General features: G+C 49.2%; 1 protein-coding gene across 9 annotated transcripts in view; it reads left to right on the forward strand.

The window, feature by feature from the left end:
- Cnih3 (cornichon family AMPA receptor auxiliary protein 3) overlaps nt 1-26,180 on the forward strand; it is a 191,061-nt gene extending 164,881 nt beyond the window's left edge. For 8 of the 9 annotated variants that reach the window (XM_063272628.1, XM_039091108.2, XM_039091107.2 and 5 more), the window contains 3 exons: nt 15,257-15,369; nt 20,254-20,397; nt 25,496-26,176. In XM_063272628.1, the coding sequence (XP_063128698.1) occupies nt 15,257-15,369; nt 20,254-20,397; nt 25,496-25,523 (285 nt within the window). In that variant the 3' untranslated portion in view covers nt 25,524-26,176. Of the gene's footprint in view, nt 1-15,256; nt 15,370-20,253; nt 20,398-25,495 lie in introns of all 9 variants that reach the window. The other variant, NM_001166578.2, reaches the window with a different exon arrangement.
- The last annotated feature ends 557 nt before the right edge of the window (nt 26,181-26,737 follow it).

Consider the following 26,737-nt stretch of genomic DNA (forward strand, 5'->3'; position numbering starts at 1 on the left):
GGCTGGCCTTTTCCTGGGCATCTCCAGTTGCTTTTCTTTCTCTCCCTGTTTCTGAGTACTGGTCACACCAAGGACATAGCCCTGAGCTTGTTCTCAGCCTTCTTGCTCTCCCTTCCCCTAGACATCAGATCTAAGCCCAAGACTTCATTTACACTATGACTTTCACAGCCTTCAAAGCTGCCTTCTAGGACTGACTTCTGCATCCCATTATCCAGTGTGTCGTCTGTGTACCTCAGACCCTGGCCTCTGCTGAGCTCACGTATGAGCACACATATTTCTGTGAAAGGGTTTTTATTCCTAATGTCACTGAAGCTTCAGTGAGCCAGCCAGGCATCTGCTCCAACCAGGCAGGCCCAACTGCTGAGAGGAGTTCCTGAATGTTCCTCCCCATATCTCCTCTCCACCTCCTTTGAGATAATCAATAAAGACTTCTTGAGTGTTTTTCAACTCCATCAGCGTGAGTCAGTTCCTTTCACCCTTACCCCTTCCTCCTTTCAGATAATCAATAAAGACTTCCTGAGTGTTTTCCAACTCCATCAGTGCGTGCCTGTCCTTTCTCCCTCTTGCTAACTGTCCTGACCATTGCCATGTTTTGCTTGGACAGCTGTGAATGACAAGTGAGGTCAGAGCATTAATCTTCCCAAGCTTTGGTTTGCGACAGCAACCTTTCCAGACAGTACCAACCTCCCAGGCCCAGATTCCCAGACCCCCAGACCCCATTACCCCCTCCCAGCTTCCCAGCTTCCAAGCCTCCCAATCCCCAGGTTCCCAGCCTCAAGTCCCCTAGTTCCAAGCATCTTAAGACCTCCAGCCTCCCCCGAAGCCCTCAGTCTCTCAGTTTCCTAACTCTTAGCCTCCAGCCTTCCAACTCCTCAACCCCCCAGATCCTACCCTCCCAGACTCTCATCTCCATAGCCCCCACCCTCCCAGACCTTCACCCCCCATTCTCCTAGCCCCCAGACCTTTATCCCCCAGCCTCCCAGCCTCAGCCCTTAGCTCCCCAGCTCCCTAACTCTAGCCTTCCAGCCCCCAGCCCTTGGCCTTCAGGCTTCCAGCTTCCCAGTCCCTCTGTGCCCAGTCTCCAACCTCCCAGCCCATTAGCACCCCCAGCCCTCAGTTCCCAGCCTTCCAGTCCCCCAGTCCCCACAGGTTCCACCCTCCCAGCCCCTAACCTCCCAAACAGCTAGTCTTTCCAGTAGCATCACTCCAGCCATGTTTTCTACACTGGGACGTGTGCCCCTCACAGACAGGATGGTGCATCTGTGTTGCACACAGCTTGCTGCCCTGGGGGAGCAGTGAATCCCGAGTGAGTGGGTAAGGTGGTGAACATGTGGTCTGAGCTTTGTCTGGGAATCACAAGTACCTTCTGTCCTCTCTGTTGTATTAGGACCTCCAAAGACAAGCCAATGTCACCAGCTCCAAGAATGGGGGCTTATGGGTGGCTGAGGAGGATCTATAAGGGACAATCTTCTTGGGACTGGTAGAAGAATGGAAGCCCTGGGGAGGACAGGAATAAGAACTCTCAGGAGTAGATGCCTGTAGGCGAGCGGGCAGGATAATGATGTTTGGGATTTGAAGAGCTTCCGGAGGACCTAGGGGATTCAAAGTCAAGTTTAAACCTGGGCCTATCATGATGAACTGTGGATCTAGGAGAGAGGCCTCCAGGCAGTCCCTTCCTCTGATCCTGGTTGCCCCAGTGAGAAGGATAACAAGCGGAGATGGGAGAAGAAGGGAACAGTTAGCTCTTGAGGCACCTCAACACCTCAACGTGGGTCGCCGCTGGCTCCCTTCTGAGTGGCTCTTTCCACCATAGGAATGATGCTGGATCTCAGGGTACCAGTTTCATTCACAAGGGCTTTACTGTCGTGACATAGTTACTTCCTGGAGCTCCCTCCCTGAATACTGTTCCATTGGCCTTAGGGTTTGCAGGGATCAGGAATGGATACCCTTACTCCATCACGGTGTGTTTCCAGGCTTGCATCAGGGTAGGTCTTCCTTCTTTGAAGCTACCATGCTTCTGCTGTCTTGACCGTCCCTGTGGACTGATGTCTATACTCAGGTGAGGGCAGGCCTAAGATAAGGCAAGGCCTGTGATTGGACAGTGAAAAAGTAAGGCAGGCATAGAGTTTTGGAGAGGGGAGAAGGGGGGTAGGGGGTAGGGAAGAAGAAATGAAAAGGAGACCCACCCCCATGTGGCTTTAAATAGCCACAGGTAGCTATGAAAATCATATAAGGGATGGATAATTATAGGACAATTTGTCTTATCTAGGTGAGCAGCTTTTGTTGATATTAATTGGCTCTGAGTTTATGGTGTGGGCATTTTGTAGGGTGAGGATTTCCTGATATAAATCTGATTGATAAATTACAAGCCTCTAGAGTTTTGGTTTTACTGGGATACTGGGAATTGTGACGATAACCACAGCGGGTGGATGGCTGAATGGGGCTGGTGTGGCGGCGACCCGTGCCATGGGAACAAGAAGGGCTGTCACTTCTGGGGCTAGCCATGGCAGCGAGATGGCTGCAGGGTTCAGAGAGTAGACAGCAGCAGCGGGGGATGGAGATGGGGAGATTGGAAGATTGGTGAGTCGGGTAGAGACATTCTGAGGGCTCTGGGCCTGAGAGTCTGCTGAGTCCCGCTAACTGAGATGAGAACACCCCACAGAAGCCATGTGGCCCTAAGATTCCGGTGATAGCATGGGTCGGTGAATTTTTTTATTATTTTTATTATTTACTACTACACTTTCCCATGTTCTTCATTGGATGGTGCTGCTCATGTGCTCAGCTAACCTCCCTGACTTATGTAAGGCCTTGAGCTGTGTCTGTATCTGCCATGTCTAAGTCACTGCTCTAGGTGAACGCTTGGAGACTTGAGCCAAAGTTCATCAAATCTACTCAGATCCCTCCTTGGCCGATGGCACGTACCTGTCAAGGACCAACCCGGCCAGGGCTACAAAGTCTGAGGATGTGGGATAGACAGACACCAAAGTAGGGACAGACCTACTGACCCTGCGACTTACCAACTTGGTCTTTGACTGGTCTCTCGGTTTTCAGACTAGTGGGAGGGCTGGTAGAAATTTTCACACTTAAAAATATTCTTGACAATGAGAGATTTGTTCGGGAAATGACCTAAATATCAGTTTATTCATTCACTCAACAACAACAACAACAACAAAAAAAATGCCAGCCACTGGTACAGGCATTGGATAAAGCTATGAGCTAGAAAACCTGCTCCTGGGGCCGCCCGAGTTACAGTGTAATCCACCTTGGTACCTACAGTGCTTGCCTTTGACATCTGTGTCCCCTACCCCCACCCCCGGCAAATGCATATGCACAGGAGTGTTTTGAGCTTTATGACTGAGTTCTATCAATCTATTCTCCATTACTTTATGAATGAGAGGTTTATTCCAGCTCACGGTTCTGGAGGATGAACCATCCCATGCTCCAGGTATTCCCACACAGTATGGTGCAGGCTCTGGTAGAGACCCTGTTTGTATCAGGTCCTGGTTGTAGCGAGTGAGTGTTTCTGTATGGTTTCATCTCGTGAAACCACTACTAGTGAGCTATGGGGCATGTGGTGGTTCGAAAGAGAATGGTCCCCCATAGGCTCATATATTTGAATGCTGGGTCTCTAGTTGTTAGAACTGTTTGGAAAGGATTAGAAGGTGTGTCTTTGTTGTGAAAAGTTTATCACTGGGAGGTGGGCTTTGAGATTTCAAAAACCACACCATTCCCAGTCAGCTCTCTCTGCCGTCTGCTTGTGGATCAAGATGTGAGCTCTCAGCTGCTGCTCCAGCCACACGTCTGCCTGCCTGCTCCGTATGACGATAGCCACAGACTCCCAACTCTCTGGAGCCATAAGCCTCAAATTAAACACTTTCTTTGATCAGTTGTCTTGGTCATAGTATTTTGTCACAGCAATAGCAGTGGCTGAGACAGAGCTCTTAGCTGAATGTTCTGACCTGACCGATTCCCAAAGGCTCCAAATGTAGAGTTCATTAAGATTCCACCCTCTGAATTCTGTTAACAAGACTCCAGGACTCAGTTCTCAAAAAAAAAATTCAAGGGGACAAACTGTCTTCAAACCAAAACAGCATCACTATTGCTTCCCACAAACTCCCGACATTTCAGAGGACAGGAAGTGGTGAAGGAAGAGAGAGGATTTAAACAAAGTGCAAGCCCTGGGCATAGATTAGAGGTGGAAGACACATTAGCTTAATTTTTAAGAGAGTTCAGTTGCTATTTTTTTTTTTTTTTTTGCAAAGTGACTGGGACATTTGAACTGAAAAGTTCTATGGAGATTGTGTAGGTCAAATGCCTCATCTTATAAGCAGTAGCTGTTATTTACGGAGGTGGCCGTGTACCACATGCAGCTTTAAGAGCTGCACACACATTGCCTCTAAATACCTGTGCTCATATGAAATAGACCCTGCTATTTTCCTTAAGAGGCTGCAACAGTTACAATGTTATTATGTCTTTACCTCAGAATGTAAATGTATCAAGTCAGATTCCTTGGTAAATCTGGATCTTCCAACCTATATGCACAAAGCCGGATTTAAAGTCCACACTTTGGTGTTCAGCCTGGGACCACCTGGTCTGCTTGGGGCACTGGGCTCATTTATCTTGTCTTAGCATTTCTGTGTGGGGTAAAGACACTTCTCTGGACATAAATATCCAGGCTGGTCCATAAATATCTCTTGCCTTGGGTGTCTTGCCACACATCTGAAATTCTAGTTTTGGAAGCTAGAATCATGAGAGTTTGAGGCCAGCCTGCACTACAGCCTGATTGAGACCCTGCATCAAAAAAACCTTGCGTCGGGGTTGGGGATTTAGCTCAGTGGTAGAGCACTTGCCTAGCAAGCACAAGGCCCTGGGTTCGGTCCCCAGCTCCGAAAAAAAGAAAAGAAAAAAAAAAAAAAACCTTGCATCAAAAAACTCAGGGACTAGGGACTTGCTCAACAGTAGGTGGCTTGGGGGTGTGAACAAAATACTGGGCTTGGTTCTTATCACTACAGAAAACAAACAAACAAACAAATGGAGAGCACTAATGACTGCATGCGTGCACTCTTCTAGGTGTCACTTCTCCATGCTTAGTAAGATTAACCCTCTCTGTTTGCTTTGAGCAAACATTCTACCAACCCTCTGCACCTCACAGGGAATTAGCCTCATTTAATAGCTGTTACATGGGATAATCCGCCGCTTTCATCCTGGAAGGGCTAGCCTTTGGAAGGCAGTGATGCTATTGAAGACCAGATTGGTTTTGTTAGGGCACATACTTGAAGCATGTGTGGAAAATCGCCTTCAGAAACCTCATTTGGAGGTGCACTGGGAAGCTGCCGACAGGGAGGAGATGGCCTTAGGGTTTGCCCCTTCTTTCCCCAAGTTCCTCCCTTTGAGGACTGGGAGGTGGCTGAGGAAGAAGTACCCTTTCTCCAGTCATGATGAATGTTGGTTGTTTTTCTTTCTCTTATTTCCCATCACACTGTCTCTGGGTTCCCACTTATTTTTATTTGTAGATAATGTCGTCTTCATATTGTCCTGTCCCTGCGGGCACACCATGTAATGAGCTTAGTACCTAGTAGGTATGGGCGTGAAGACCTGTGAGTGTGTCACACTTGGGGCTCTTCCACCGCAGACTGAACTAGGGAAGTTCATACCTGTGCTCATATGAAACAGACCCTGCTATTTTCCTTAAGAGGCTTCAACAGTTACAATGTTATTATGTCTTTACCTCAGAATGTAAATGTGTCAAGTCAGATTCCTCTGCATTCTAGAACATTCCCTTTGGTTCATGCCCCTCCCTCCACACAGTCAGAAACATTTCCTAGTGGTTCCTTCGGTCTGGACACAATTCCTCTTTCCCTCATCTCCAGCTTAGATTAAAAAAAAAAAAAAAAAAAAGGAGTGTGCTCATAGCTAGCTATAAGCGCTAACATCAACCACCTGAGTTGCTAGCAAATGGTAGGAGAATTTTGCTTTGGAAACAGTACTGCATGAGGAATGGCTTCAGTTCTCACCCCGTCCCCCACCATGGTATTTAGGTGGATCAGTCACTCAGCATGTATGTGAGGAACCTTTCAGGAGGGTTACTGAACTTGGAGTGTGTCTTATTGCCTCATTCAGAATGTCAGACACAGTGGGCTTGGAGGAGGGGGCACAGCCTGGCCAGAGTCCAAAGCTTGATCCTAAAAGTAGCTAGCCACCTGTCTTACCTAAAAAGCGTCTAGTGAAATACCAAGACAGATGGAGCTTGCTGGCGATGAAGAGGGAGAGGAAGAAGGCACGGGAGAGGGAGAGGGGGAGAGAGATGGCCTGCACAGCACAGGAAGAATACAATGGGAATCTGAGGGGGGACTATAGAGACCACAGGGAGCCCAAATGCTTACTTCCATACCAAGCAGATTCCACCAGCCCTGGGGTAGGGAAGCCTTAGAGCCATCTCTTACAGCAGAGTCAGAGAGTCAGAGGCTCCACTCCTCTGCTCTGGACTGCACACCCTCCTGATCACACCCCAGTCCCCAAGCAGTGGTGTGAAGGTTCTGAGGGCTCCAGTTTGTCCCAGTGACACGCTGGAGAAGCTTTCAACTTCCCTGGAGGGCTGGGGGTCTGGCGAGAGCTTTGAGGTGTAACCTCAGCTTAAATATTCTAACGGATGTGTCTGGGAAATGTCTGACCTGCAGCTTCTGCGTGGTATCTGTCTCTGTGGCCTAGGGTGGGACCCGGAGATCGGAGATCGGCACTTCTGACACATCTGCGTGCTATTCCGAGGTGCTCAACTCTATTTTGAGATTCGGTGTTAAGAAGAGCTTTTCAAACCTTGATGTGCATACATAAGCCACCTGGAAACCTTCCAAGGCAGGTTCTGCTCCAGCAGATCTGGGCTGGGACCCAAATCCTACATTCCTAACAAGCTGCCAAGTGCCAGGGCCTGGGGTGTTGGGGGTGGGGTGTTGTTGGGGTGGGGGTGCCGGTCCAGAGCACACATGGAGGAGGACTGTCCCCATCCCTCACAGGGAACTTGTTACTCAGATACTCAGACTCTCAGAACTGCTGAATCTGGAGCTCAGATGTGGGGTGGGGCGAGAGGCAGCCCAGCAACTCCCCAAACCCCACTTTAGCTAAACCTCCAGATGATTCTGAAGCACATGAAATCTGGGAGCTATTGAGAGCTACGAGCTCATAGAATTGTGACCCATTTTGTCAGGGGAGGGTGGGGCCTGACACTGAACCATGTCTGTCTTGTCACCTCATGCCCTATTGCCTTCCACTTACAACAAAGCCACCCCCACCCTACATGAATACTTTGGAAGGAAACATCTTTTCAGAGTGTTGTGTGTGTGTTTTCTCATGGGTCAAAACAGGAGAAGTTCCCCAGTGGGCAGCAAGTGGTTGTGCAAACATTTTGTGCTCAGTGTGTGATAGAGCAGGCCGTGAGACTCCTGAGGAAGATGGCCGTGGGACTGGACGTGTCCAAGTCAGTCAGAGCCAGTAAACCTTGAAGCAGAACCCAAGGAGCAGGGAACACCAGAAGGGTCAGGCCACAGCCAGGCCTCTGGGTGGTAGAGGAATAGAGGCCCAGACAGTCTGTCTAAAGAGGAAGTCTTCTAGGCCCTAAAGAACACTCAGAATCTCCATGCTTCGATGACCATTGGGAATCCACAGAGGAGAAGGGATGGTCATGTCTTCAGGTCCTGAGTCTCTCAGGCAGGCAACCTCTTTCCTTACCTTTGTGCCACATTTTCCCCTCATGTTCCTGGTCTAAGGAAATGAGGGTGGGGGTAGGGGTGATCTATTTGTTTTCCTTGAAGACAGTCCCCATCTTCTGAGGTCAGCCATGAGGGTCTGGTTTTGGCTATGACTGGCCAACATCCAAACATTTCCCTGAGACATTCAGGAGAGCTTCTGGCAGTGACAAGCCCTGAACCACACCTGGTGCAGATATAACTGCAATTATGATTCTAGGCTGTAATTCTGTGCCAGGTCACTTAGCGTGGCTTCCAGATAAAAACCCTCAACTGTCCTCTAACAGACAGAACTCAAGTCACCTCAAGCCTGGGTCTCAGCAACTGACTTCCCCTGTGCCAGCTGCGGCTGGGGTCCTAGTTCCCCAGAGGTGACAGGGGAGGCTGGACTGCCTTCCCTGAGCATCACATGATTTCCCCAAGGCAGTCACCACTTGGGGCAACCAAATGGAAGTGACTTCTTCACGGCAGGCAGTTTCAGAGTGTAGCTTCCTGACTGCGCTCAGAGACACTTTTATCCGAATCTCACAGTCCAGCAAAATCCAGTTTCCTATCTAAGCAAGCCTTTCTCTTCCAGCTCCCATCACCACAACAAAATACTGCGACAATCAGCTTGTGAGGAAGAAAAGTTTATTTTGGCTACAGAGTCTTTCTTTTTTTTCTTTTTAATTTTTTTAAATTATCTTTAATCTTTTTTTTTTTTACAGTCCAGACTTTATCTCCCTCCCAATCCACTCACTGACAGTTCCTTATCCCATTCCTTCCCCATCTCCAAGAGGATGTCCCCCACTATACACATACCCCACCAGGCCTCCCTGCTCCCTGAGACCTCAAGTCTCTTGAGGGTTAGGTGTTTCTTCTCTAAGGCCAGACCAGGCAGTCTTCTGCTGTATATGTGTCAGGGGCCTTGATCTGCTAGTGTGGTCACTCCTGTTTGGGTCTGTGATGGAGCACTTTGTCATGGCAGGTATGTGACAGAGCAGATCTGTTCACTGAAGAGAGAGGGGTGGGGGTTATCTTAGGATCCCCTTCAAGAGCACACCTCCAATTCCTAAAGCCCTCCCTCTAGGCCCCACATCTCCCAATAGTGCTACCCTGGGGATCAGGCCTTTAACACATAGTCCTCTGGGAGACATTCAAACTGTAGCACCATCCTGCTGTCCCCTTGCTCCTGTAAGTCAACCAGAGCCCAGGGCTGCTGCTGGTGATTGCTCGTTTGAGCACACAGAGGGATAGATTCCATGCTGCAGGTCAACAGGGTGTCACCCCGATTCTGTTTAGCCCGGGAGGGCTTCTGCTCTAGGGTCACGTACACTGGCAGGCACATTGGCTTGATAGGCAAGCCACTGAAGCAGCCCCTGGCTTCTTTCTCTTCCCACCTGTGGAGGACGGAAGCTGATGTCAAAGAAGACCGAGGAGCCTAGATCGAGGAGTAGGAAGCCAAATCTGACTGTGGGCTGTTTGATTGACTTTCAGGGAAGAAGGACAAGTTACTTCCTGAATAGGGAATTCGCCAGGATGTGTTTATTCACAATATGAAGGTCATCCTCGGGGCTGCAGTGGCATGGTCCTCCAGTGCTGGCTGACTTCTGAGAGCCTTCCTAGTTCAGTTTCCATCCTCCGCCAGCCCATGTGGTGGTTTACTGATAAGGGAAATAGGGCCTGGTGTAGTTAGCTGCAGTTCTTCATATCATGTGGTTAAATCCTTATGTAACCAGAAGGAATTTACATAATGCTCACCATTTCAGGCCAATGTGATATTAGCTGAAAGGCTTGTTGTCTGAACTGACAGGCAACATTGAGAGCTGGGGAGATAAGCCTTGCAGCTTCTGCAGTCTTCAACCTAAACTCAGGCCCGGATCTTCCTTAGCGGGCCTTCCATGGCTGTCAGCCTTCCATGACTGTGAGCCTTCCATGACTGTCAGCTTTCCATGGCTGTCAGTCTTCCATGACTGTCAGCCTTCCATGGCTGTCAGCCTTCCATGGCTGTGGGCTATGTTTGTTTCTTTTAGAGATCTGGTCCCCTGGCTGGGGAGATGGCTCAGTGGACAAGAGTGCTTGTCTGGCAAGCATGAGTGCCCGAGTTCAGATCTCCAATAAACACAGAAAAAGCTGGGTGTGGCTTTAACCCTAGCACTGAGTAGAGTGGAGGCAGGAGAATTGCTGGAACTTAAAGCCTGCTAGCCTAGCCAGAAGAAAAAAAAGAAAGGTGAGCTCAAGCTTCAGTGAGAGCCTTTGCCTCAAGGCATAAGGAAAGAGTAGCGCTTAAGTAGAAGGGAGTGATGTCCCCTTCTGGCCTTTGCATGCATACACACACAGATATGTGAAGTTTCGAGTGTGTGCACATGTGTACGCTGTATACACACACACACACACACACACACACACACACACACACACACACACATGTATACACCTCCTTCCAGGAATCTTGCCATCTTAGGACTCATGAGGATGTCCTACCTCTCACTCTCTGCCCCATTCCTTAGCCTTAGGGGGTCCCTCTCATGCCAAACGTATTACTTCCGCTTCTGATATCGATATCTACTCTCTACTTCCTCTCCCTGTGAAGCCAAGAAAAGTCTCTCCTATACACACTGCCCTTCTCTACCAGCACATTGAAGAGAAACCCCAAACTGTCATGTGGTATTTATTCTCCCAAGATGCCTACGTCCTGACAGTAAATGGTTGGACACACAGATGAGTGAGAAGCCGTGTGACAGGGAGGACATATTTAGACCACAAATAAAAATAAACTTTAAAAGGAGACAATGATTTCTTCCCTCCCAGAAAGATGCACTGTGTACACCTGTGTCATTATCTAAGAACAAATTTAATCCAGAAAAAAAACTAATAAAAAAAAAAGAGTTTTAAAGTCTAGGTTATAACTCTAGACTATTTTGGTATTGATTTTTACGCAATATATTTTAGATGCTCCAGATTGCTAAAACTAAGTACTTCAAGCTCTCTTTAGTTACCAATAAAAGTTTACATATTTTGATGTACAAAATAAATTTAATTTTAAAAATTCCTGAGAAAGCAAGGCTGTGGGCGAATGAAAACTTAGAACTCAGCCTGGGTGGCGGAGGCCAGAGAAAGAAGGTGTCCCTGCTGGACAGAGGGAGAGAGACCCTTCATGCTGGGACAGAACTCTGTTAGACCTTGCATTAGCTTTGGGGGAGGTGAAGGGCCCTGGCCTGTAGGGGGCAGTAGAAATGGAAAACAAGACCAGGTCAAAGTGCCCTGTAGAAATGACCACTTCAGATTTGCAGAGTCGTCAGGCAGGCTGATGAGGAGGGAGCGGAGGCGTTGTTGTTAGGACAAAGGAGAAGCTGGGAAAGGGTTTGCAGGGACTGGGGGGGACCTGAGGATTCAGTTTAAAGTGGCCCAGGGATATCCAGATGGGAATATTTGCCAGCAAACAGAAACTGACTACTAGAATCTGGGCAGTAAGTCAGAAGTGTGATGGGCTTGGCAGGTCCTACCTGGTTTCCGGCCTGCCGTATCCACTCTTAAATAAGTGGCCCGTTTGGTGGCTTGTGGAAGGGCTAACCAGGATAGTGAGTTCTTTGTTTCATTGTCATTGGTTTTCTTTTTCTACCTTTGTGTGCGTGCGTGTGTGCATATGTGTGTGTGTGTGTGTGTGTGTGTGTATGTGTGTGTGTATGACAGAGGTGTGAGTGCATACATGTATGTGTACATGTATATGGGGAAATGTGTGCACACACATGCCCATGTATGTATGAGTATGTAGAGAGCTAGGCTGATGGCAGAGATCTCCCTCGATCACTCTTCTTTCATAGTCAGTCATGAAGGCAGGGTCTTTCAGTCAAGTCCAGAGCTTGCCCTTTATAGCTAGTCTTGTGGTAGCTTGCTCTGAGGATCCGCTGTCTCTCCTCCTGAGGCTGGAATTACAGGTGGGACAAAGTACCTGATACTTGTGCAGGTTTCTAGGGGATCCAAGCTCTAGTCCTCATGCGTTGTGGCAAGTGCTATAACCACTGAGTGATCTCCTCAGCCCCTCTGGTTTTGCTAGCCCTGCCTTATGGAACGCCGGATTCCCCATGCATATTTACATTCATTCTTCCTTAACAGTGGTCCTACCTTCATCACGAAGCCTTCAGCTACTCTCAACCTGGCAGGCGTCGCTCGTTAGGCTTTGGATCTTTGCAAGACCAGTTCTCACCATGTAGCATGTAGCCTGTCACCTCAGCCGGGGATCACGGGTGCGCGTGGGCAAGCATGGCTTTAGCTGCTACCTTTTTAGAACCCCACGAGGTCTAGAGTGAGACCACTCTTACTATTTATAACTGCAGAAAGCGGGCCACGGGGGTCCCACGCTGTGACCTACATGAAGTGGTGACTATATATAATTCATCCGGGGATTCACAGGTGTTGGCGCCGTTCAGCAGGAAACAGTGTCTGCCGACGATATGAATGACACTAGCCAGGGGCACGGTCAGATTTCGATCTGCTTCTCTGTACTTCCTCTGGTAGGTCCAAGCGTGGGGCATCTTTCTATAGCAGTTATTCTCTCTGAGTTGGGAGCGAGCCAGCTGGTTACCCGTATGAATAAGAACTGTACGTGTTTGGTGGCCTTTTGCCTGGTGCTCAAGGCGGCCGGCAACAGGAGCCCGTCACGCCAGCCTAGGTGGCTTATCAAACAAAGGTTCAGAAGGATGCTTGGGAGGATGAGGAGGGAAGAACACAGCCTTGCTTTCCTCATCGATTTCTCATTCCGAGGCTCTGACTGCAGCAGACAAGGTGGACCAAAGTGTGTCCTAGAGAGAAGGAGCACGTGACTCTCAGTCGCTCAGAACAGCTGGAGTTTACGGCTTGCTCTCACTCTGCCCATTGTGGGTTGCCTGGGGGCCTCTCTCCTCACTTGTGGTGTCAGGATGATGAAGTATGCCTGTTGTTATGACTGTTCTTTGCAATGTCAGAGGAAACAAAATAGGGCTTCGGGGCATTTTTTGGTTGGCCGTTAAGTGTTCCAGGCTTCTTCTACAGTTTCCACTCATGGTCCATGGGGCCCCTCCCAGCTGCTGGGATCTGGGACATGATGTCTTATGTTTCAAAGGCCAAGTAGTAGACAGGCATGGATGGTCTAGGGCAAGGCACGGTGCAGGCCGGTGTGGGTGGCCTGGCTAAGCTCCGTCTGGTCTGAGAGAAATAAGCTCCCTACATCATCCACATCAGTGTGACAAAGGACACTGGAGAAAAAGGAGGGACAGTAAATGTACTGCAAGGGCACTGCAGACACTTGAAGTCTCCTGGGGTTAAGGGCCACACCTGTTCAGTAATTTAGATACTGAGAGGCAGCGGGAAGACGCACACACAACAGCTGGAGGATTTGCTAGTTTTCCCTTAACCCCTAAAAGGAGAGCTGGCCTCTGTTAAGCGTTTTCTTCTACACAGGGGATGGTGAGAGATCCTCCCCACCAGTCGAAGTCTCCATTATCAACCAAGTCCCAGAGAATGAGGAGCGGTGTGGTTGAGAGAGCACCTGGATTCTGAACTGTCGTCATTCAGAGGGGATGGATCTGTAATGGGGGATTCCGGCCTGTAGTAGTTGTCTTGGAGCACATTAAGTATTTGGCGTAAGTGCTTGCAAGTGATGGCTCGGAAATGTAGAGACGTGCATGGTAGAGCGGGGCTGGTGTGATGGCTCTGAGAACGTGGGCTCGCTCTCTGCATGGGAGGTGGCAGGGTGGAGCCCTGTCTGGGTACAGCTGAAGCCAAGAAGCAGAGCTTTGAGGTTCTCTGAGGAGAAATGGTGGGACGTGTCCTCTCTTACCACATGGTTGAGACTCATAGGTGCAGGCAGTGCCCGGTTCACCCACTGAAGCCCTGGCCCTGGAGGGATGGCGCCTGTGTTCTGAGTGTGTGCTGAGCTGGAATCACTTAAGGTTAATGCCGTTTCTTCTTCACCAGATGCCAAGGACAAAGAACAACCCCCAGTTGCAAAATGCATCTCTGCATGTGATTGGTCAGAACAGTACACTTGATCACATGTGTTGGGCAACATGCAAAGGCCACTGCAAAAGGAGACTGGAATAGGACAGACCTTGGCTGAGTCAGATTATGGAGTATGTGTGCATGTGTGTGTGTGCATGTGTGTGCATGTTTGTGTGTGTGTGCATGTGTGTGCATGTTTGTGTGTGTGCATGTGTGTGCATGTTTGTGTGTGTGCATGTGTGTGCATGTGTGTGCATGTGTGCGTGTGTGTGTGCGTGTGTGCGTGTGTGTGTGCATGTGTGTGCATGTGTGTGCATGTGTGCGTGTGTGCATGTGTGCATGTGTGCATGTGTGTGCATGCATGTGTGTGTGCATGTGTGTGCATGCATGTGTGTGTGTGCGTGTGTGTGCATTCGTGCGTGTGTGTGCATGCGTGCGTGTGCGTGTGTGTGTGTGTGTGTGTGTGAGGCAGTGGCAGAGAAGCCCATGTAGATGATATGCTGGCTAGCCTGTGGGGTCGTCTCCATGGGTGGTCAGAAAGTATGCTATGGCAGGGTTGGTGAGAGGGCTCAGCAAAGACATCTGCCCTTAAGTCTGATAGCCAGAGTTCTGTCCTTGGGATCCACAAGGTAGAAGGAGAGATTGTCTTCTGACCTCCAAACATTGTGCAGGCACACATACATGCTCATGCATGTTCACATGTATACATGCAAATGTGTTAACTTTTTGCCTTCTGGTCTACAGTCAGTAACTTAAAGCGTAAGTATTTCTCTTTTATGTAAGTTAGGAATCAGGTATGGGGCCGAGAGAAGCGGGGGAGAACGAGCCGCAATTCCTTTAGAATGGGCCCCGAAAGACAGTTTGTTGGAGCAGAGCAATTGAGATAGTCTGAGTGGGGTGCACAGGCCATGCATGCACATGCTTGTGTGTGTGTGTGTGTGTGTGTGTGTGTGTGTGTGTGTGTGTGTGTGTGTTCTGCCTACATGACTGTGTTTGCATACCTTCGGCTTTCCTTACTGAAGGGGTTGATTATCTACGTTCTAGTCATCTTTCAGTTTTTATTTTAACCACATGCACCTACCCAGGAGGGGTGTCTGTCTTCTTCCACCCGTCCCCATGCATCTCCCCGGGGAGTCTGAGCTCATCGTCTCCCTTCTCAAAGAGGCTACCTGTTTTCACCATTGCTACTTGGCTTTTCTCTTGTGCTGGTCTTGATTGGCCTGTCATCGGCCTTTCTGTTCTCCCGACCTTCCTGCATTAGGAACAAGCACACTGTTAGCTAGAGGGGTGCACAGAGGAGCTGGTAACATAGTGCAAACAGATTGAAGGTGACATGGGACACTGCCAGTTCCTTCAGACAGCCCCGATGCTGGGCAACCTCCTCCCCCTTTCCCAGGCAAGTACAGAGGGCCTGTGTCTACTCAGGATTGGGTCTAACCCCAGAGTGGTCAGTCACAGGGGAGTGACCATGCTGCAGGGAGCACCTGTGCATGGGGGACAGTGGGTGGGTGGAGCGCTGCCTCCCTCTAACCGGGCCTGTGTCTCTGCTTCCTCTCCAGCTGGTGCTGCCGGAGTACTCCATCCACAGCCTCTTCTGCGTCATGTTTCTGTGTGCACAGGAGTGGCTCACCCTGGGGCTCAATGTTCCTCTGCTTTTCTATCACTTCTGGAGGTAGGTCCGTCGGGGACTGGTCCATCCACCTTCACTTCTGCACCCAAGGACAGTGTGCCCGGTTAGATCAGCACCAGGTGCCTTCTTTTATCCCCTTTTAAAGAAACCCTTTCCTAGATACAATTGCATTGTGATTAAGTACTCTGACCAAAAGCAAATAGGGTTATTTAATACAGGTTATAGTTCATTGAAGGGCAGGAACTCTTGCTTGAAGGCAGAAACATTAGAAGACTATTTCTTGCTGGCTTCCAGGCAGACTCATGTTTTTCTAACTTCCTCACACAACTCAGGAACACCTAATCAATACCCTCTATCTACAATGGGCTGAGCCCTCCTGCGTCAATCAACAGTCAGGATGTTCCCTCATAGACAGGCCCAAAGGTCAATATAATCGAGGCAGTTCCCCAGTCAAGACTGTCCTGTGAGATGACTATAGATTGTTTCAAGTTCACATACAAAGATACTCAGAACAAACTGACTCTCTTGAGCCTGAAGTAAGTCCCTCTTGGCTCTGTTCCAGACCACCCCGCCCAGTCCTGTGTGTGAGTGTGAAATACAGCTACAATGTTATTCACTGGAGACGAAATATGAAAACAGTATCGATGACTGTTGGTCAACGATGCACGGATAAGGGAAATGTGGTTGATCCATACAGTGGAACATTTGTACGGAAATTAAGAAAGCAGAAAGTACTTAAATGTGCTACAGTGTGGATGCGCTTCAAAGAAAATCTAAGATTAAGATATCACACCCAATAGCAACACATTATATGATTCTATTGACATGATATTTCCAGAATAGTCAAATCTGTAGAGACAAAAGGTAAGCTTAGTAGTTTCCAAAGAAGAGGGAGAACAGGAAATAACTGCTAGTAGGTACAGGGTTCTCTCTCTCTCTCTCTCTCTCTCTCTCTCTCTGTCCCTCTCTGTCCCTCTGTCTCTGTCTCTCTCTGTTTCTCTCTGTCTCTGTCTCTGTCTCTGTCTCTCTGTGTCTGACTCTCTCTGTCTCTGTCTCTCTCTGTGTCTCTGTCTGTCTCTGTCTGTCTCTGTCTCTGTCTCTCTCTGTGTCTGACTCTCTCTGTCTCTCTGTCTCTGTCTCTCTCTGTGTCTGACTCTCTCTGTCTCTCTGTCTCTGTCTCTCTCTCCCTCCCTCCCTGGGTAAGAGTAATAAAAATGCTCTAAAGTCAGACAGTAGGAATAGATGTACAACTCTATAAACACGCCAACACTGAATTGTACGTGCACTTTAAAAGGGCAAACAGTATGATGTGTAAATTGTCTCGTTTTAAAAAACACACCCACCAGTCGCACTAGGTTTTTGGGGCAGTTAGGATGCCAAATAGTCCCTCTTCATGTAAGGCTGTGCTTTGGCTCACTTGAGTGGGTTTTCTGCAGGATGGATATGGAGCAGAAGTGAGAAATACCAGAGAAGTGGGGATTTTAATTGCCTGGATCAATTAATTACCTACCTCAAAGCCTTTAATTCCGGAGCTCTGGATGCCCAAGTCGGCTGGTCCATTATGGCCAATTTCACTAGCAAACATGTGGAGCACACACTACTTGGCTAGGCATTGAGGGGAATTCCTAGATGAAAATATGTGTGAATCTTTATCCTAGGAATACCCTTGCAGCAGAAGGAAGTATATATTCTTACCAGATATACGAGGATTGTGTGTAGGAATGTAGAGACTGAGACATGTTAGTCTTTAGAGTGTGGAAAAGGCCAGAAAACTGTGTGCCAGGGCCCAGGAGTGACAGAGCACTTGGCGAGTTTAGGAGACAATATTCGTCTTTCTGCGTGGTTAGATGGGGGCTCCTGGAGGCTGCAGTGGATGAGCAGCCAGCAATCTCATACTGAGAGGCCAAGAAGTTCTGATAAGAGCTTGGAGCACGCGTGGACCGGAAAGCCATGAGGCATTCTGGAGGAGGAAAGTGGCGCGACTTGATCTGAGCTTTAGAAGGTGATCTTGGAAGAAGTGAGAAGGATGGGCCAGAAGGAGACATATTGAAGACAAAAACTAATTAGGGACAGGACAGGGCTGCAGGTGAAGAAATAAAGGGACGAGACAGTGGGTGAGCCATCCTGCAGAGCAAAGGCTGGCTCCAGGAGAGAACAGAACCGGAAGTAAACTGAACAGGTTTTGACCTATGGCTGGGTGTAGGTGAGGGACAGGAGCCTCTGAGCTAGACAAGCTTTGAGGGTAATGGTTCACCTCACCAGTGAGAACCCGTCTGTGTCCTCGACATCTCACAGGGGCTGGATCTCCTCCCTACGGACAAAATCTCCCCTGAGGGTCTTTAAGTCCTGGTCTGTCGTAGTCAAAGCCTATCTAACTGTGATGAGCGTTGGGGAGACGTACATACTGCACAGGCACAGCCCTGGGGCTTATCTCTAGCCCCATAGGTATAAAGAGGCAGCAATAGCTTGTAAAGCTGGATTTGTCCTCTAATCTCAGAGCTGCACTTGTCCCAAGAGTGGAAAAGGAGAGCCAGCCATTGTTTTCACACCTGGGATGAGAGAGAGAGAGAGAGAGAGAGAGAGAGAGAGAGAGAGAGAGAGAGAATGTATGTATGTGCATATGTGTGTGTATGTGTGTGTGTGTATATGTGTGTGTATGTATGTGTGTGTATATGTGTGTGTATGTGTATATGTGTGTGTGTATGTATGTGTGTGTATATGTGTGTGTGTGTGTGTGTGTGTGTGTGTGTGTGTGTGTGTGTGTGTGTGTAGGTAGGTAGGGAGTAGCCATGGTCTCATTGCCTATAAAGACTTGTCTTGATTCTTGAATCTCTGATGGCCTAGTCTATTTACTCTTAGGAAGTTAACAGAATACAAAAGACAGACAGAATGAAGACAGAGAAGTACTTGAACATCTAGAGTCCTAGAACTTAACCCCCTTGTGTCTCTTTTCTTTTTTTTCTGTTTGCCTCTGCCCTCCATGTGTTTATGTCTGTGTGTGTGCACAGGTGTGCATGTGTGTAGAGTTTAGACGACAGTTTCCAGTGTAGTTCCTCAGGTGACATCTAACTTTTGGAGGGAGGGAGCAGAGTTTCTTATTGGACTGGAACTTAGGGAGGCTCGGCTGGCTGGGCTGTGAGCCCTAGGGAGCCGCATGCCTCAACATTTCCAGAGCTGAAATTATAGCCTCACACACTGCACCCAGCATCACACCATGAGTGCCAGATGTTTGTGATTTAGAGACTGATCAGATCCCCCAGCTTGCCTGCCTCCTTGTCCATGGTCCCTTTTATGTTCACACTCGTTTTTGCTTCCATGAAACCGACCTGGTCGCTTTTTAGTGACTGTTCAGAGAGGTTAGTTGCACACATCAATGTACACCAGCGTCACACTTGTCCTTTGAGGTGGGCAATCTTCATCCCCATCTTAAAGCTGTGCCCAGGATGGGTTGATGACCGACCCAAGGAAGGACAACTTGGTGAGCAGCAAGAGAAAGAGTCACACTTAGTCCTTTCTGCTAAGTCCAGTTCCTCTGCCTCCACTTAATGAGGTCACCTGGGAACAAAGCACGGGGACAGCAAATAGGTTTTGAAATCTGGTCTGGAGAAGAGGAGAGGTGAGTGGCCCGAGGGCTATGAGCTGGCAGCTGTCATCGAATCTGGCTTCTGATATCCTCTTAGCATAGTGTCAGTGACAGATAATGCCAGTGCGATCCTCTGAAGAGGAAGGAAAAGGGGACAGAGATACCAGCTCGCGAGAGAGCATGTGCCACCAGCAGTCTTCAGGTCAGACCTGTGCCTGGTGTCTCTTCAGGGTGGGGAACGGCTACTGTTCCAGGCCTGACAGGAGCAGCAGTGTGCACTCCTGCCTCCCAGGATCCTTCCCCACGGTGACCAAGGAGCACAGCATGGGGCCATTCCAGGGGCAGTGGGCTCCATGGGGAAGCTGTGCCCTACAGATGTTGGTGGACATGAACTAAGAGCTGCAGACACTTGCAAGGGCCCCGGTTGTCACGTCAGCCCCCTGGCCTTGGGCAGCATTTGTGGAGTTGATGTGGCTGTAGACTTTAACGGGGGCTCATCTGCTCACGGTACTGTTTTCCAGCTTTCCCAAGACGGCCAATGTTCCACTTGTTCTTCTGGGCTTTTCAATCAATCAATCAATCAATCAATCAATCAATTGATCAATCAAACAAACAACAGCAACAACAACCCACATACCTAAACATGACTCTACAATGTCTCTCTATGGTATTCTGGAGTTTAAAAGAATTCAAGGCACTTAGTGTTTAGAATATAGACATGGAGAAGGTGGTCATACAACTCTTCCACATATGTTTATACCCAAAGGGAGCTCTTGGTGTCTTCCAGGAGCTGCAGGCTATCAGAATCAACCCCAAGCAGGAAGGAATTATTTGGACTCATAGTTGAAGGGAGTGCATCCCACTCCAGTGGAGGAGGCATGGTGGCTGAGCTCTGCCTATGGCAGCAGGAACTCACAGGTTGTTACATCTTGGTAGAGAGAGCTGGGACAGGAAGTGGGGCTGCCCTATGACTTTCCCCACTTCCCCCAGTGAGTCCCTACCTGCTGAAGGTTCCGTGACCTCCCCAGACAGGGCTAAGAGCCTGGCACCACGTGCACCCACACACAAGCCTATAGGGCAGAGCTCTCACATTCAAACCACAGTCCTGGGTGACATGTTTCCTTCTGTCAGCACCTTCATATGATACCATGGATCTGCTGGGAGACTTTAACACCCGCTGAAAGGTTGTGGCCGGGTCACACTATAGCAATGGCTGGAGTCTGAGGTTGTCAGGAGCCACAGATCTTCAGGAAAACATATAATCAATGCTGGGGGGTCTCGGCCTGACAACATGGGGAACCCTGAGCCTCAGAGACATCGCTATCTTGCCCTCTTCCCTGCAGGTATTTCCACTGTCCAGCAGATAGCTCAGAACTAGCCTACGACCCACCAGTTGTCATGAATGCCGACACCTTGAGCTACTGTCAGAAGGAGGCCTGGTGTAAGCTGGCCTTCTATCTCCTCTCCTTCTTCTACTACCTGTACTGGTAAGTTCTGTCCTCCTCCTGCTGACTTCAGTGGCAAACAGAAGGGGGTTTGAGGCCGGCCTTGGAGAGGTAGGGTTGAGGGAGGTAGCCCGTGACAGAACATGGCTGATTGAATCTGATCCCAGATGTCTGACCCTGACTCAGGAGCAGGGGTTTCTGGGAAAGAAAGGTGCCTTTGTACACATCCTTTGCAACTCGGGAGACATCTAATCACATCTCTGAGGAGGCAGCTGAGGGATTGTCACAGGCTTCTAACTAGCAGGGCTTCCAGCCCTTCAGACCTCAGCAGCTCCTCTCATCAGGGAACCAATGAACTGAACTTGCCCTCAGCCTGTTTGTGAGGATTCTTGGGAACCATATTAGTGGCCTTTATCCCCGCCACAGTGGCAGTCATACCCCACAGAGAGGCACATTGGGTCATTAAGGCTTATACTGCAGTTCCTCCATGTTTCATAACACCGTCCTAATTGAGCAAATCCTGCCGATGTTGCAGCTTCGCTTCCGGGTCCCTTCCTTCACCTTGTCCCTTGAACACCCTTGCTCAGCAGAGCACTATGAGCTGTCATCCTGTGGTCTGAACTCTGGTGCTGCTTGTTCTGGAAATGTCTCTCGATCCCTTTTGTGCTCATCTCTGGGGCTTTTTCCTGATCACCTTGCTATCCTGTCCTTAGCTTTGCAGGGTCACTCATGTCCTCGTGTCCCAGTGCTGTCTCTTCGGAGGCAACGGGAAGTTGGGGGTGCTAACTCTTCAGCCATCCCTGGGTTCAGATTGAGTGCCTAAGGCTGGGAAGTGGCTACACTGCTGGACACTCAAAAATAAACTCCATGTGCACTGCTGAATTTGTGAGATAAATTCTGCCCTTGTGCACTTATTTAAAATGAGGAACCTGAGTCTGTGAAGGTCAAAACACTTCCCAAGGTCACAATTAATTGTCACACCAAGTATAATTCAAAGACTGAACTTCAAACTGCATAGAGAACCCCTAGACAAGTCTTTATCAAAGCAAGGGCCAGGGGATGGAGACAGGTGGCTGATTACAGTACAGCTCATGGCGTCCAGGCCCGTCAGTAGGAATAGAGCTATTGTCCGTACTCCTACACCTTCCATGAGCTCCAGACAACACTGTATATGTGTCTGAGGTGAAACTGGCACTCTGGAAGGTTGGCTTGATCCCGTTTCCCTCCTCGATCCCCAGAATCAGCAGATGTAGAAGCCAGGGAGATGTAGCTTCACGGTTCACCTCAACTGTGAGGAGTTGGAGGGGATCAGGGAATTATTCTAGTGCTTTCTTCCTGAAGTCAGGGGTTATTCCAATGTCAGAGTCTTACCCTTCATGAGTGGTCTGGATGCTTCCTGCTCTAAGCTGTGGAAGCCTGAGAGGCTGTAGGGTCCTCCTTGGAGAAAGCCGAGGTGACCAGCAGTTCACCCAAGTCCTTTTGGCTTCAGGCTTTAGCAGCCTTAAGATGGCTGCTCTCCCAGAAGGTGAGAAAAGGCTGTTTGAAGGCAGAAGCCACTCCTCGGAGAGTTTTCAAGTTTTGTGGGAACAGGACAGAGTACGGAGGATGGGGGTATGAAGCAATGGAGTCGTGTGAAGAATCCAGGCAATCAGACTCCAGGGACTCCTGTTGGCTGTCACTTTTAAGGGACACTGGTCCATTCCATACCCTGGAGCATGGCTATTGGGCTGGTTTGAGAGGCCATCATCATTGTTTTCATGATGACAGTGTTGCATACAGGGTAGCATCCAAGCAGGGCTCCAGAGACCAGCATCAGGGTGGAGAGCTGAGTTTATTGCCCAAAGCATAGCATTATATGCAGTGTTAGAGCCAATCTCAAGCCCCTAAATCCTCAGCCAATCGTACCTCACCATACTCCCACCGTGCCCCAATGAAAGCCCTGCCTGATGAGGTAACACAGCAGGAGCAGGAAGCAGGACCGATCCTTATGGGTTTGAGCTGTTGAGCCAAGCACTGTTCTCTACCTGGCTGCAGAGTGAGAGGGATTGTGTGGACGATGTTGGAGGCTCCAGGCCTTTAGCCAGGAGCGGTCATTGTGTAACCGAGTTCCCCATAGTCCACTGAACTTTCTGTCTTCTGGTTTCAGCCGCAGTCCGCCATGGCGTTCATAGTATAACCATGGCGTTGTCTTCACACCACGGTTGTACACAGCATTCCCGGGCTTCCTGCAGCCCACACACCAGCTCAGGGTGCCTGCATGCTCACAGAACCCAGCATCAGTGTGCCTCTCATGTCTCCCTGTTTCTTCCACTTTGGGAATTCCCAAACCCAGACCCAGAACTGGCAGAGAGTGCAGACTATCAGCCTGGGCTTTGTCAAGGGAGGGAAGGTCCCTTCTGCAGAGCAGCCTCTGAGCTGTGTGTGGCACAGGAGTCTCTGAGTTCTACTGCACTGTCTCCGTCTTAGGATGTGCTGTGGTGCAGGTGACGTTTATGGGTTATGTGTGACAGGGGTCTATGACAACCCTGGTGAGTGAGTCCAGTGTGGACAATTTGTCCCCTCAGTAGAAGGTCCTTTACTCTTTTCTTTTCCCCTCTCTCCTTCCACTTTCTATCCTCCTTTCTTTTGTTCCCCCTTTCTCCTTCCCTTTTTCTTTCTTTTTTTTTTTTTAATTCTTTTTTTTCGGAGCTGGGGACCGAACCCAGGGCCTTGTGCTTGCTAGGCAAGTGCTCTGCCACTGAGCTAAATCCCCAACCCCTCCTTCCCTTTTTCTATAGTCTTCCTATTCTCCCTTCTCTCCTCTTCCTTTCCTCCCCTCCCCTCCCTTTTCTTCCCCTCGCTTCTCCCCCTTGCTCTCCCCTCCCCCTCCTCTCCTGCTCTCTTTCCTTGTCTTGGAGACCAAATCTAGGGCCCCATCCTTCCCAGACAAGCCATCTACCACCATGTCCCATGCCCTCACCTCCTTTCACTTCTGATTTTGAGACCTGGCCTTGCTGAATTGCCTGGCCCATCCTTAAACCCAAACCTTCTGCCTCATCTATGGGGTAGCTGGGATCACAGGCCTGTGCCACCAGGCCTGGCTGGGAGGGTCACAAGTGTGACCCCGGCCCACACTATTCAGGGATGCTGTGTCACCCCATCCTGTTACTCATTGCTTTGGGGCGCACTGGTCTTTCCTTGTCTGTTTCATTTCAGTCTGTGCTTGCGTCTTTTATGGGTCTCTAGTCGTCTCCAGACTGCAGAGAACTCATCTGTTTCCTTAAACTCTGTCTCTGTAGCGCCCTGCACAGCACATAGTAGGCATCCACGGTGCTTGTTGTCATAGCTTGACTGCCTATTCCCCCATGACCAGGGCTCAGCCTACCCACCATTATTTCCCTGAGCTGAGGTGAGTGCTTGGTGCATAGAAGGTGTTCAATTAGTACAGAATAAAAGTGTAAACGATGGGTCTAAAGGTACCTGGAAGAGAATGGGGGACAAGGGATGTGAAGAAGGACACCAAGACAAGAGTCTGATCAAGGCGACAATCCTATTTTTCCCCGAGGCTGAATTTATACCATAACAGGGGTAACAGAGGGAGGGGGGAAATAAGAAACATTTATGCAGGCCAAGGACACAATATTCATGTGGTCAGGGAGTAGGCTGATGTTGTCAGGATGTCAGAAAGGTCACAGGTTTGTCATATCTATTAGTCAGCAGGATGTTGGTTTTTCAGAAAGGTTACAGGTCATCACATTGGGTATCTTTATCATATGATTATTATTTTGACCACCATATTTGTATTAGTCTTCTGCAGCTGGCTGGGGGTTTTCCATGAACCCAGTCATACTTAATTCTAACCATAATAATAACATCAACAATGGAGGGCTTCAAGGGCATCACTCCCAACATAAAAGAATTACAGCAAGTTAGACAGAGTTATTGTCTTAGAGTTTCCATTACTGTGAAGAGACATCATGACCAAGGCAACTCTTATAAGGACAGCATTTAATGGGGGCTGGCTTACAGGTTCAGAGGTTCAGTCCATTATCGTCACAGTGGGAAGCATGGCAGTGTCCAGGCAGGCATAGTGCTGGAGGAGCTGAGAGTTCTATATCTTGCTCTGAAGGCAAACAGGAGAAGACTGGCATCTTTAGGTAGCTAGGAGGAAGCTCTCTTTTCCCACCCTCACAGTGACACACTGAACCCAATAAGGCCACAGCTCCTAATAGAGCCACTCCCTGGGCCAAGTGTATTCAAACCACCACAATTATCCACAATTAGGCTCAGTTCACAATGGACAGAGGACTGGCTTTGTAGTTAGAATGTGGTTGGTTGATCTGCCATGAGCTGTACAGTGAGACTCCATTAGGCATGGCTGCCATGTCTGGCTCTAGAAAGGGAGCTCCAGATCTTAGAGGGGCTCACCGACTTCCCAGCTGTGCAGGGCTAGGAGGAGAATAGTTTAGGTTCTTTTATTTGGTCTTGCTCCCTAGACATCTTCTTAGAGTCAGGGGTGGGATCTCTAATGTCAAAAGATTTGTTTCTTCTTCTGAATAGACTAAGTAGTAGATTGTAGTTCTGGTCAACTTGTCATCCTTGCAGAATTAGCCTAAAGTCCTTGTCAGGCCACAGGAATGCAAGTCCCCTCCTCCTACTTGGTCACTACTAATCCCCTCAAGCAGGAGGCTTGGGGACCTGTGCCCAGTTAAGGTCACTTATGTCATTTGCCCTGAGGATCATGTTCATACACCCCCACTGGAATCAGTGACAATGATCTTCCCCCTGACCCTTGGAACTGACACATCACACAGCATCACCCTGGGGGTTCCTGGATGTAGCCATCATGTAAGCAGCTGGTGGTGTGAAGAACCCTATAGGCACCCGGTCTATAATTGCAGGAAAAGCAATGAGACACGGCGATCATACCAATGAGCATGTTCACAAGCCTCCAGAGGCAACCTACCTTTCGTGGGGGCCATGCGATGCCATCCTAACAGACATTGATTTCTGCATTGTGTGCTGTAGCAAGGCCTCAGTATTGACTTGGAGACTACAGAGACAGGATTGAGGTGAATCCATAGCTCCAGCCTTGGGAGGGGGTTGTTGAGAGCCATAGGCTCCTGCTGACATCTGTTTTCCTACTCTTGTTTTCATTCAGCATGATTTACACCTTAGTGAGCTCCTAACTCAGACCCTGCTGGTGGAGAGACCAAGGCTGGGAACCACTGCGGTTGTGGCTAGCGGAGCACCAGGTGGGGATGATGAAGAGACCCGGCTGGCAGAGACTGAATGGAAGGAACGGAGTTGCACCACGGACAGGGCCGTGTTACCCATGCATATGCGTTTCTGCCTTCGCCTTTCACCTCCCACATGGGTTGCAGAGCCCCCCTGAGCATGGGGGTGGCAGCCTGTAGCTGATGAAACATTCAACCTCCGGAGATGCGGTTACTTTCTTCATCCACTTCTTCAGTGGGCAGCAGAACGGTACGAGTTCACGAAGAGCTCGACCAGAGGGTAGAAATGAGGCCAGAAGCCGGGAAGGTGTCGATCAAGGAACAGAATGGCTCTGGGTCAGTGCCAGATCTTCAGGGATGGCTGAGACCCACAAGGACACCATGGGCTGCCCAAGACTCTTGTCATATTTTTTCCAGAGCTGTGGCCACATGCTTTGCTCAGTGCAAAGCTAAAAGCCGCAGGGACTGCCCTGAGCCACCTCTCATGTCACTTTTATGCTTTGTCTGGGAGCCTGAGCATTGGCTTCCTGAGCTGGGTGTGGGCAGCAAGTCCTGTCCAGTGGGAACTGGGGAGGGGAGAAAATGGATTTCTAAAATGTTTGCAACATGTCCCAGGTGTGAGTTCTTCACCATCCCAAGATGTATTCTGCTGCTGTACCAAAAATGCATCAGTCAGTACATGCCTGTTAGCTGTCTGGCATGAGCCAAAGCCTAAAAAAAAAAAAAAAAAACACCCTCAAAACAGTGTGAAGTCCAGAAAGAGAGAGCTGCTCTGTGGGTCTGGACAGCCAGGAAATGAGACACCACCATCATCACTTCAGTCGATGCCTCACAGCCTTTGTGCTGTTCAGTTCAATGTGGGGATATCTGCCCATTTAGAATTTTCCACTTGTCTTTTGCTCCTTTTTGGGGGTTAGGGGGAGTGGGAGTTGTAGGACAGGTGTAAATACTGACAAGGCTGAGTTTTAATGATACTTAAATTGGGCACAATGATTTTAACATGATTTCCCCAAACTTCCTTGCTTTCTACCAACACACACACACACACACACACACACAGAGAGAGAGAGAGAGAGAGAGAGAGAGAGAGAGACAGACAGACAGACAGAGACAGAGAGACAGAGAGAGAGAGAGAGAGAGAGAGAGAGAGAGAGAGAGAGAGAGAG

Source organism: Rattus norvegicus, chromosome 13 (genome assembly GCF_036323735.1).
Source record: "Rattus norvegicus strain BN/NHsdMcwi chromosome 13, GRCr8, whole genome shotgun sequence".
NCBI classification, from domain to species: domain Eukaryota; kingdom Metazoa; phylum Chordata; class Mammalia; order Rodentia; family Muridae; genus Rattus; species Rattus norvegicus.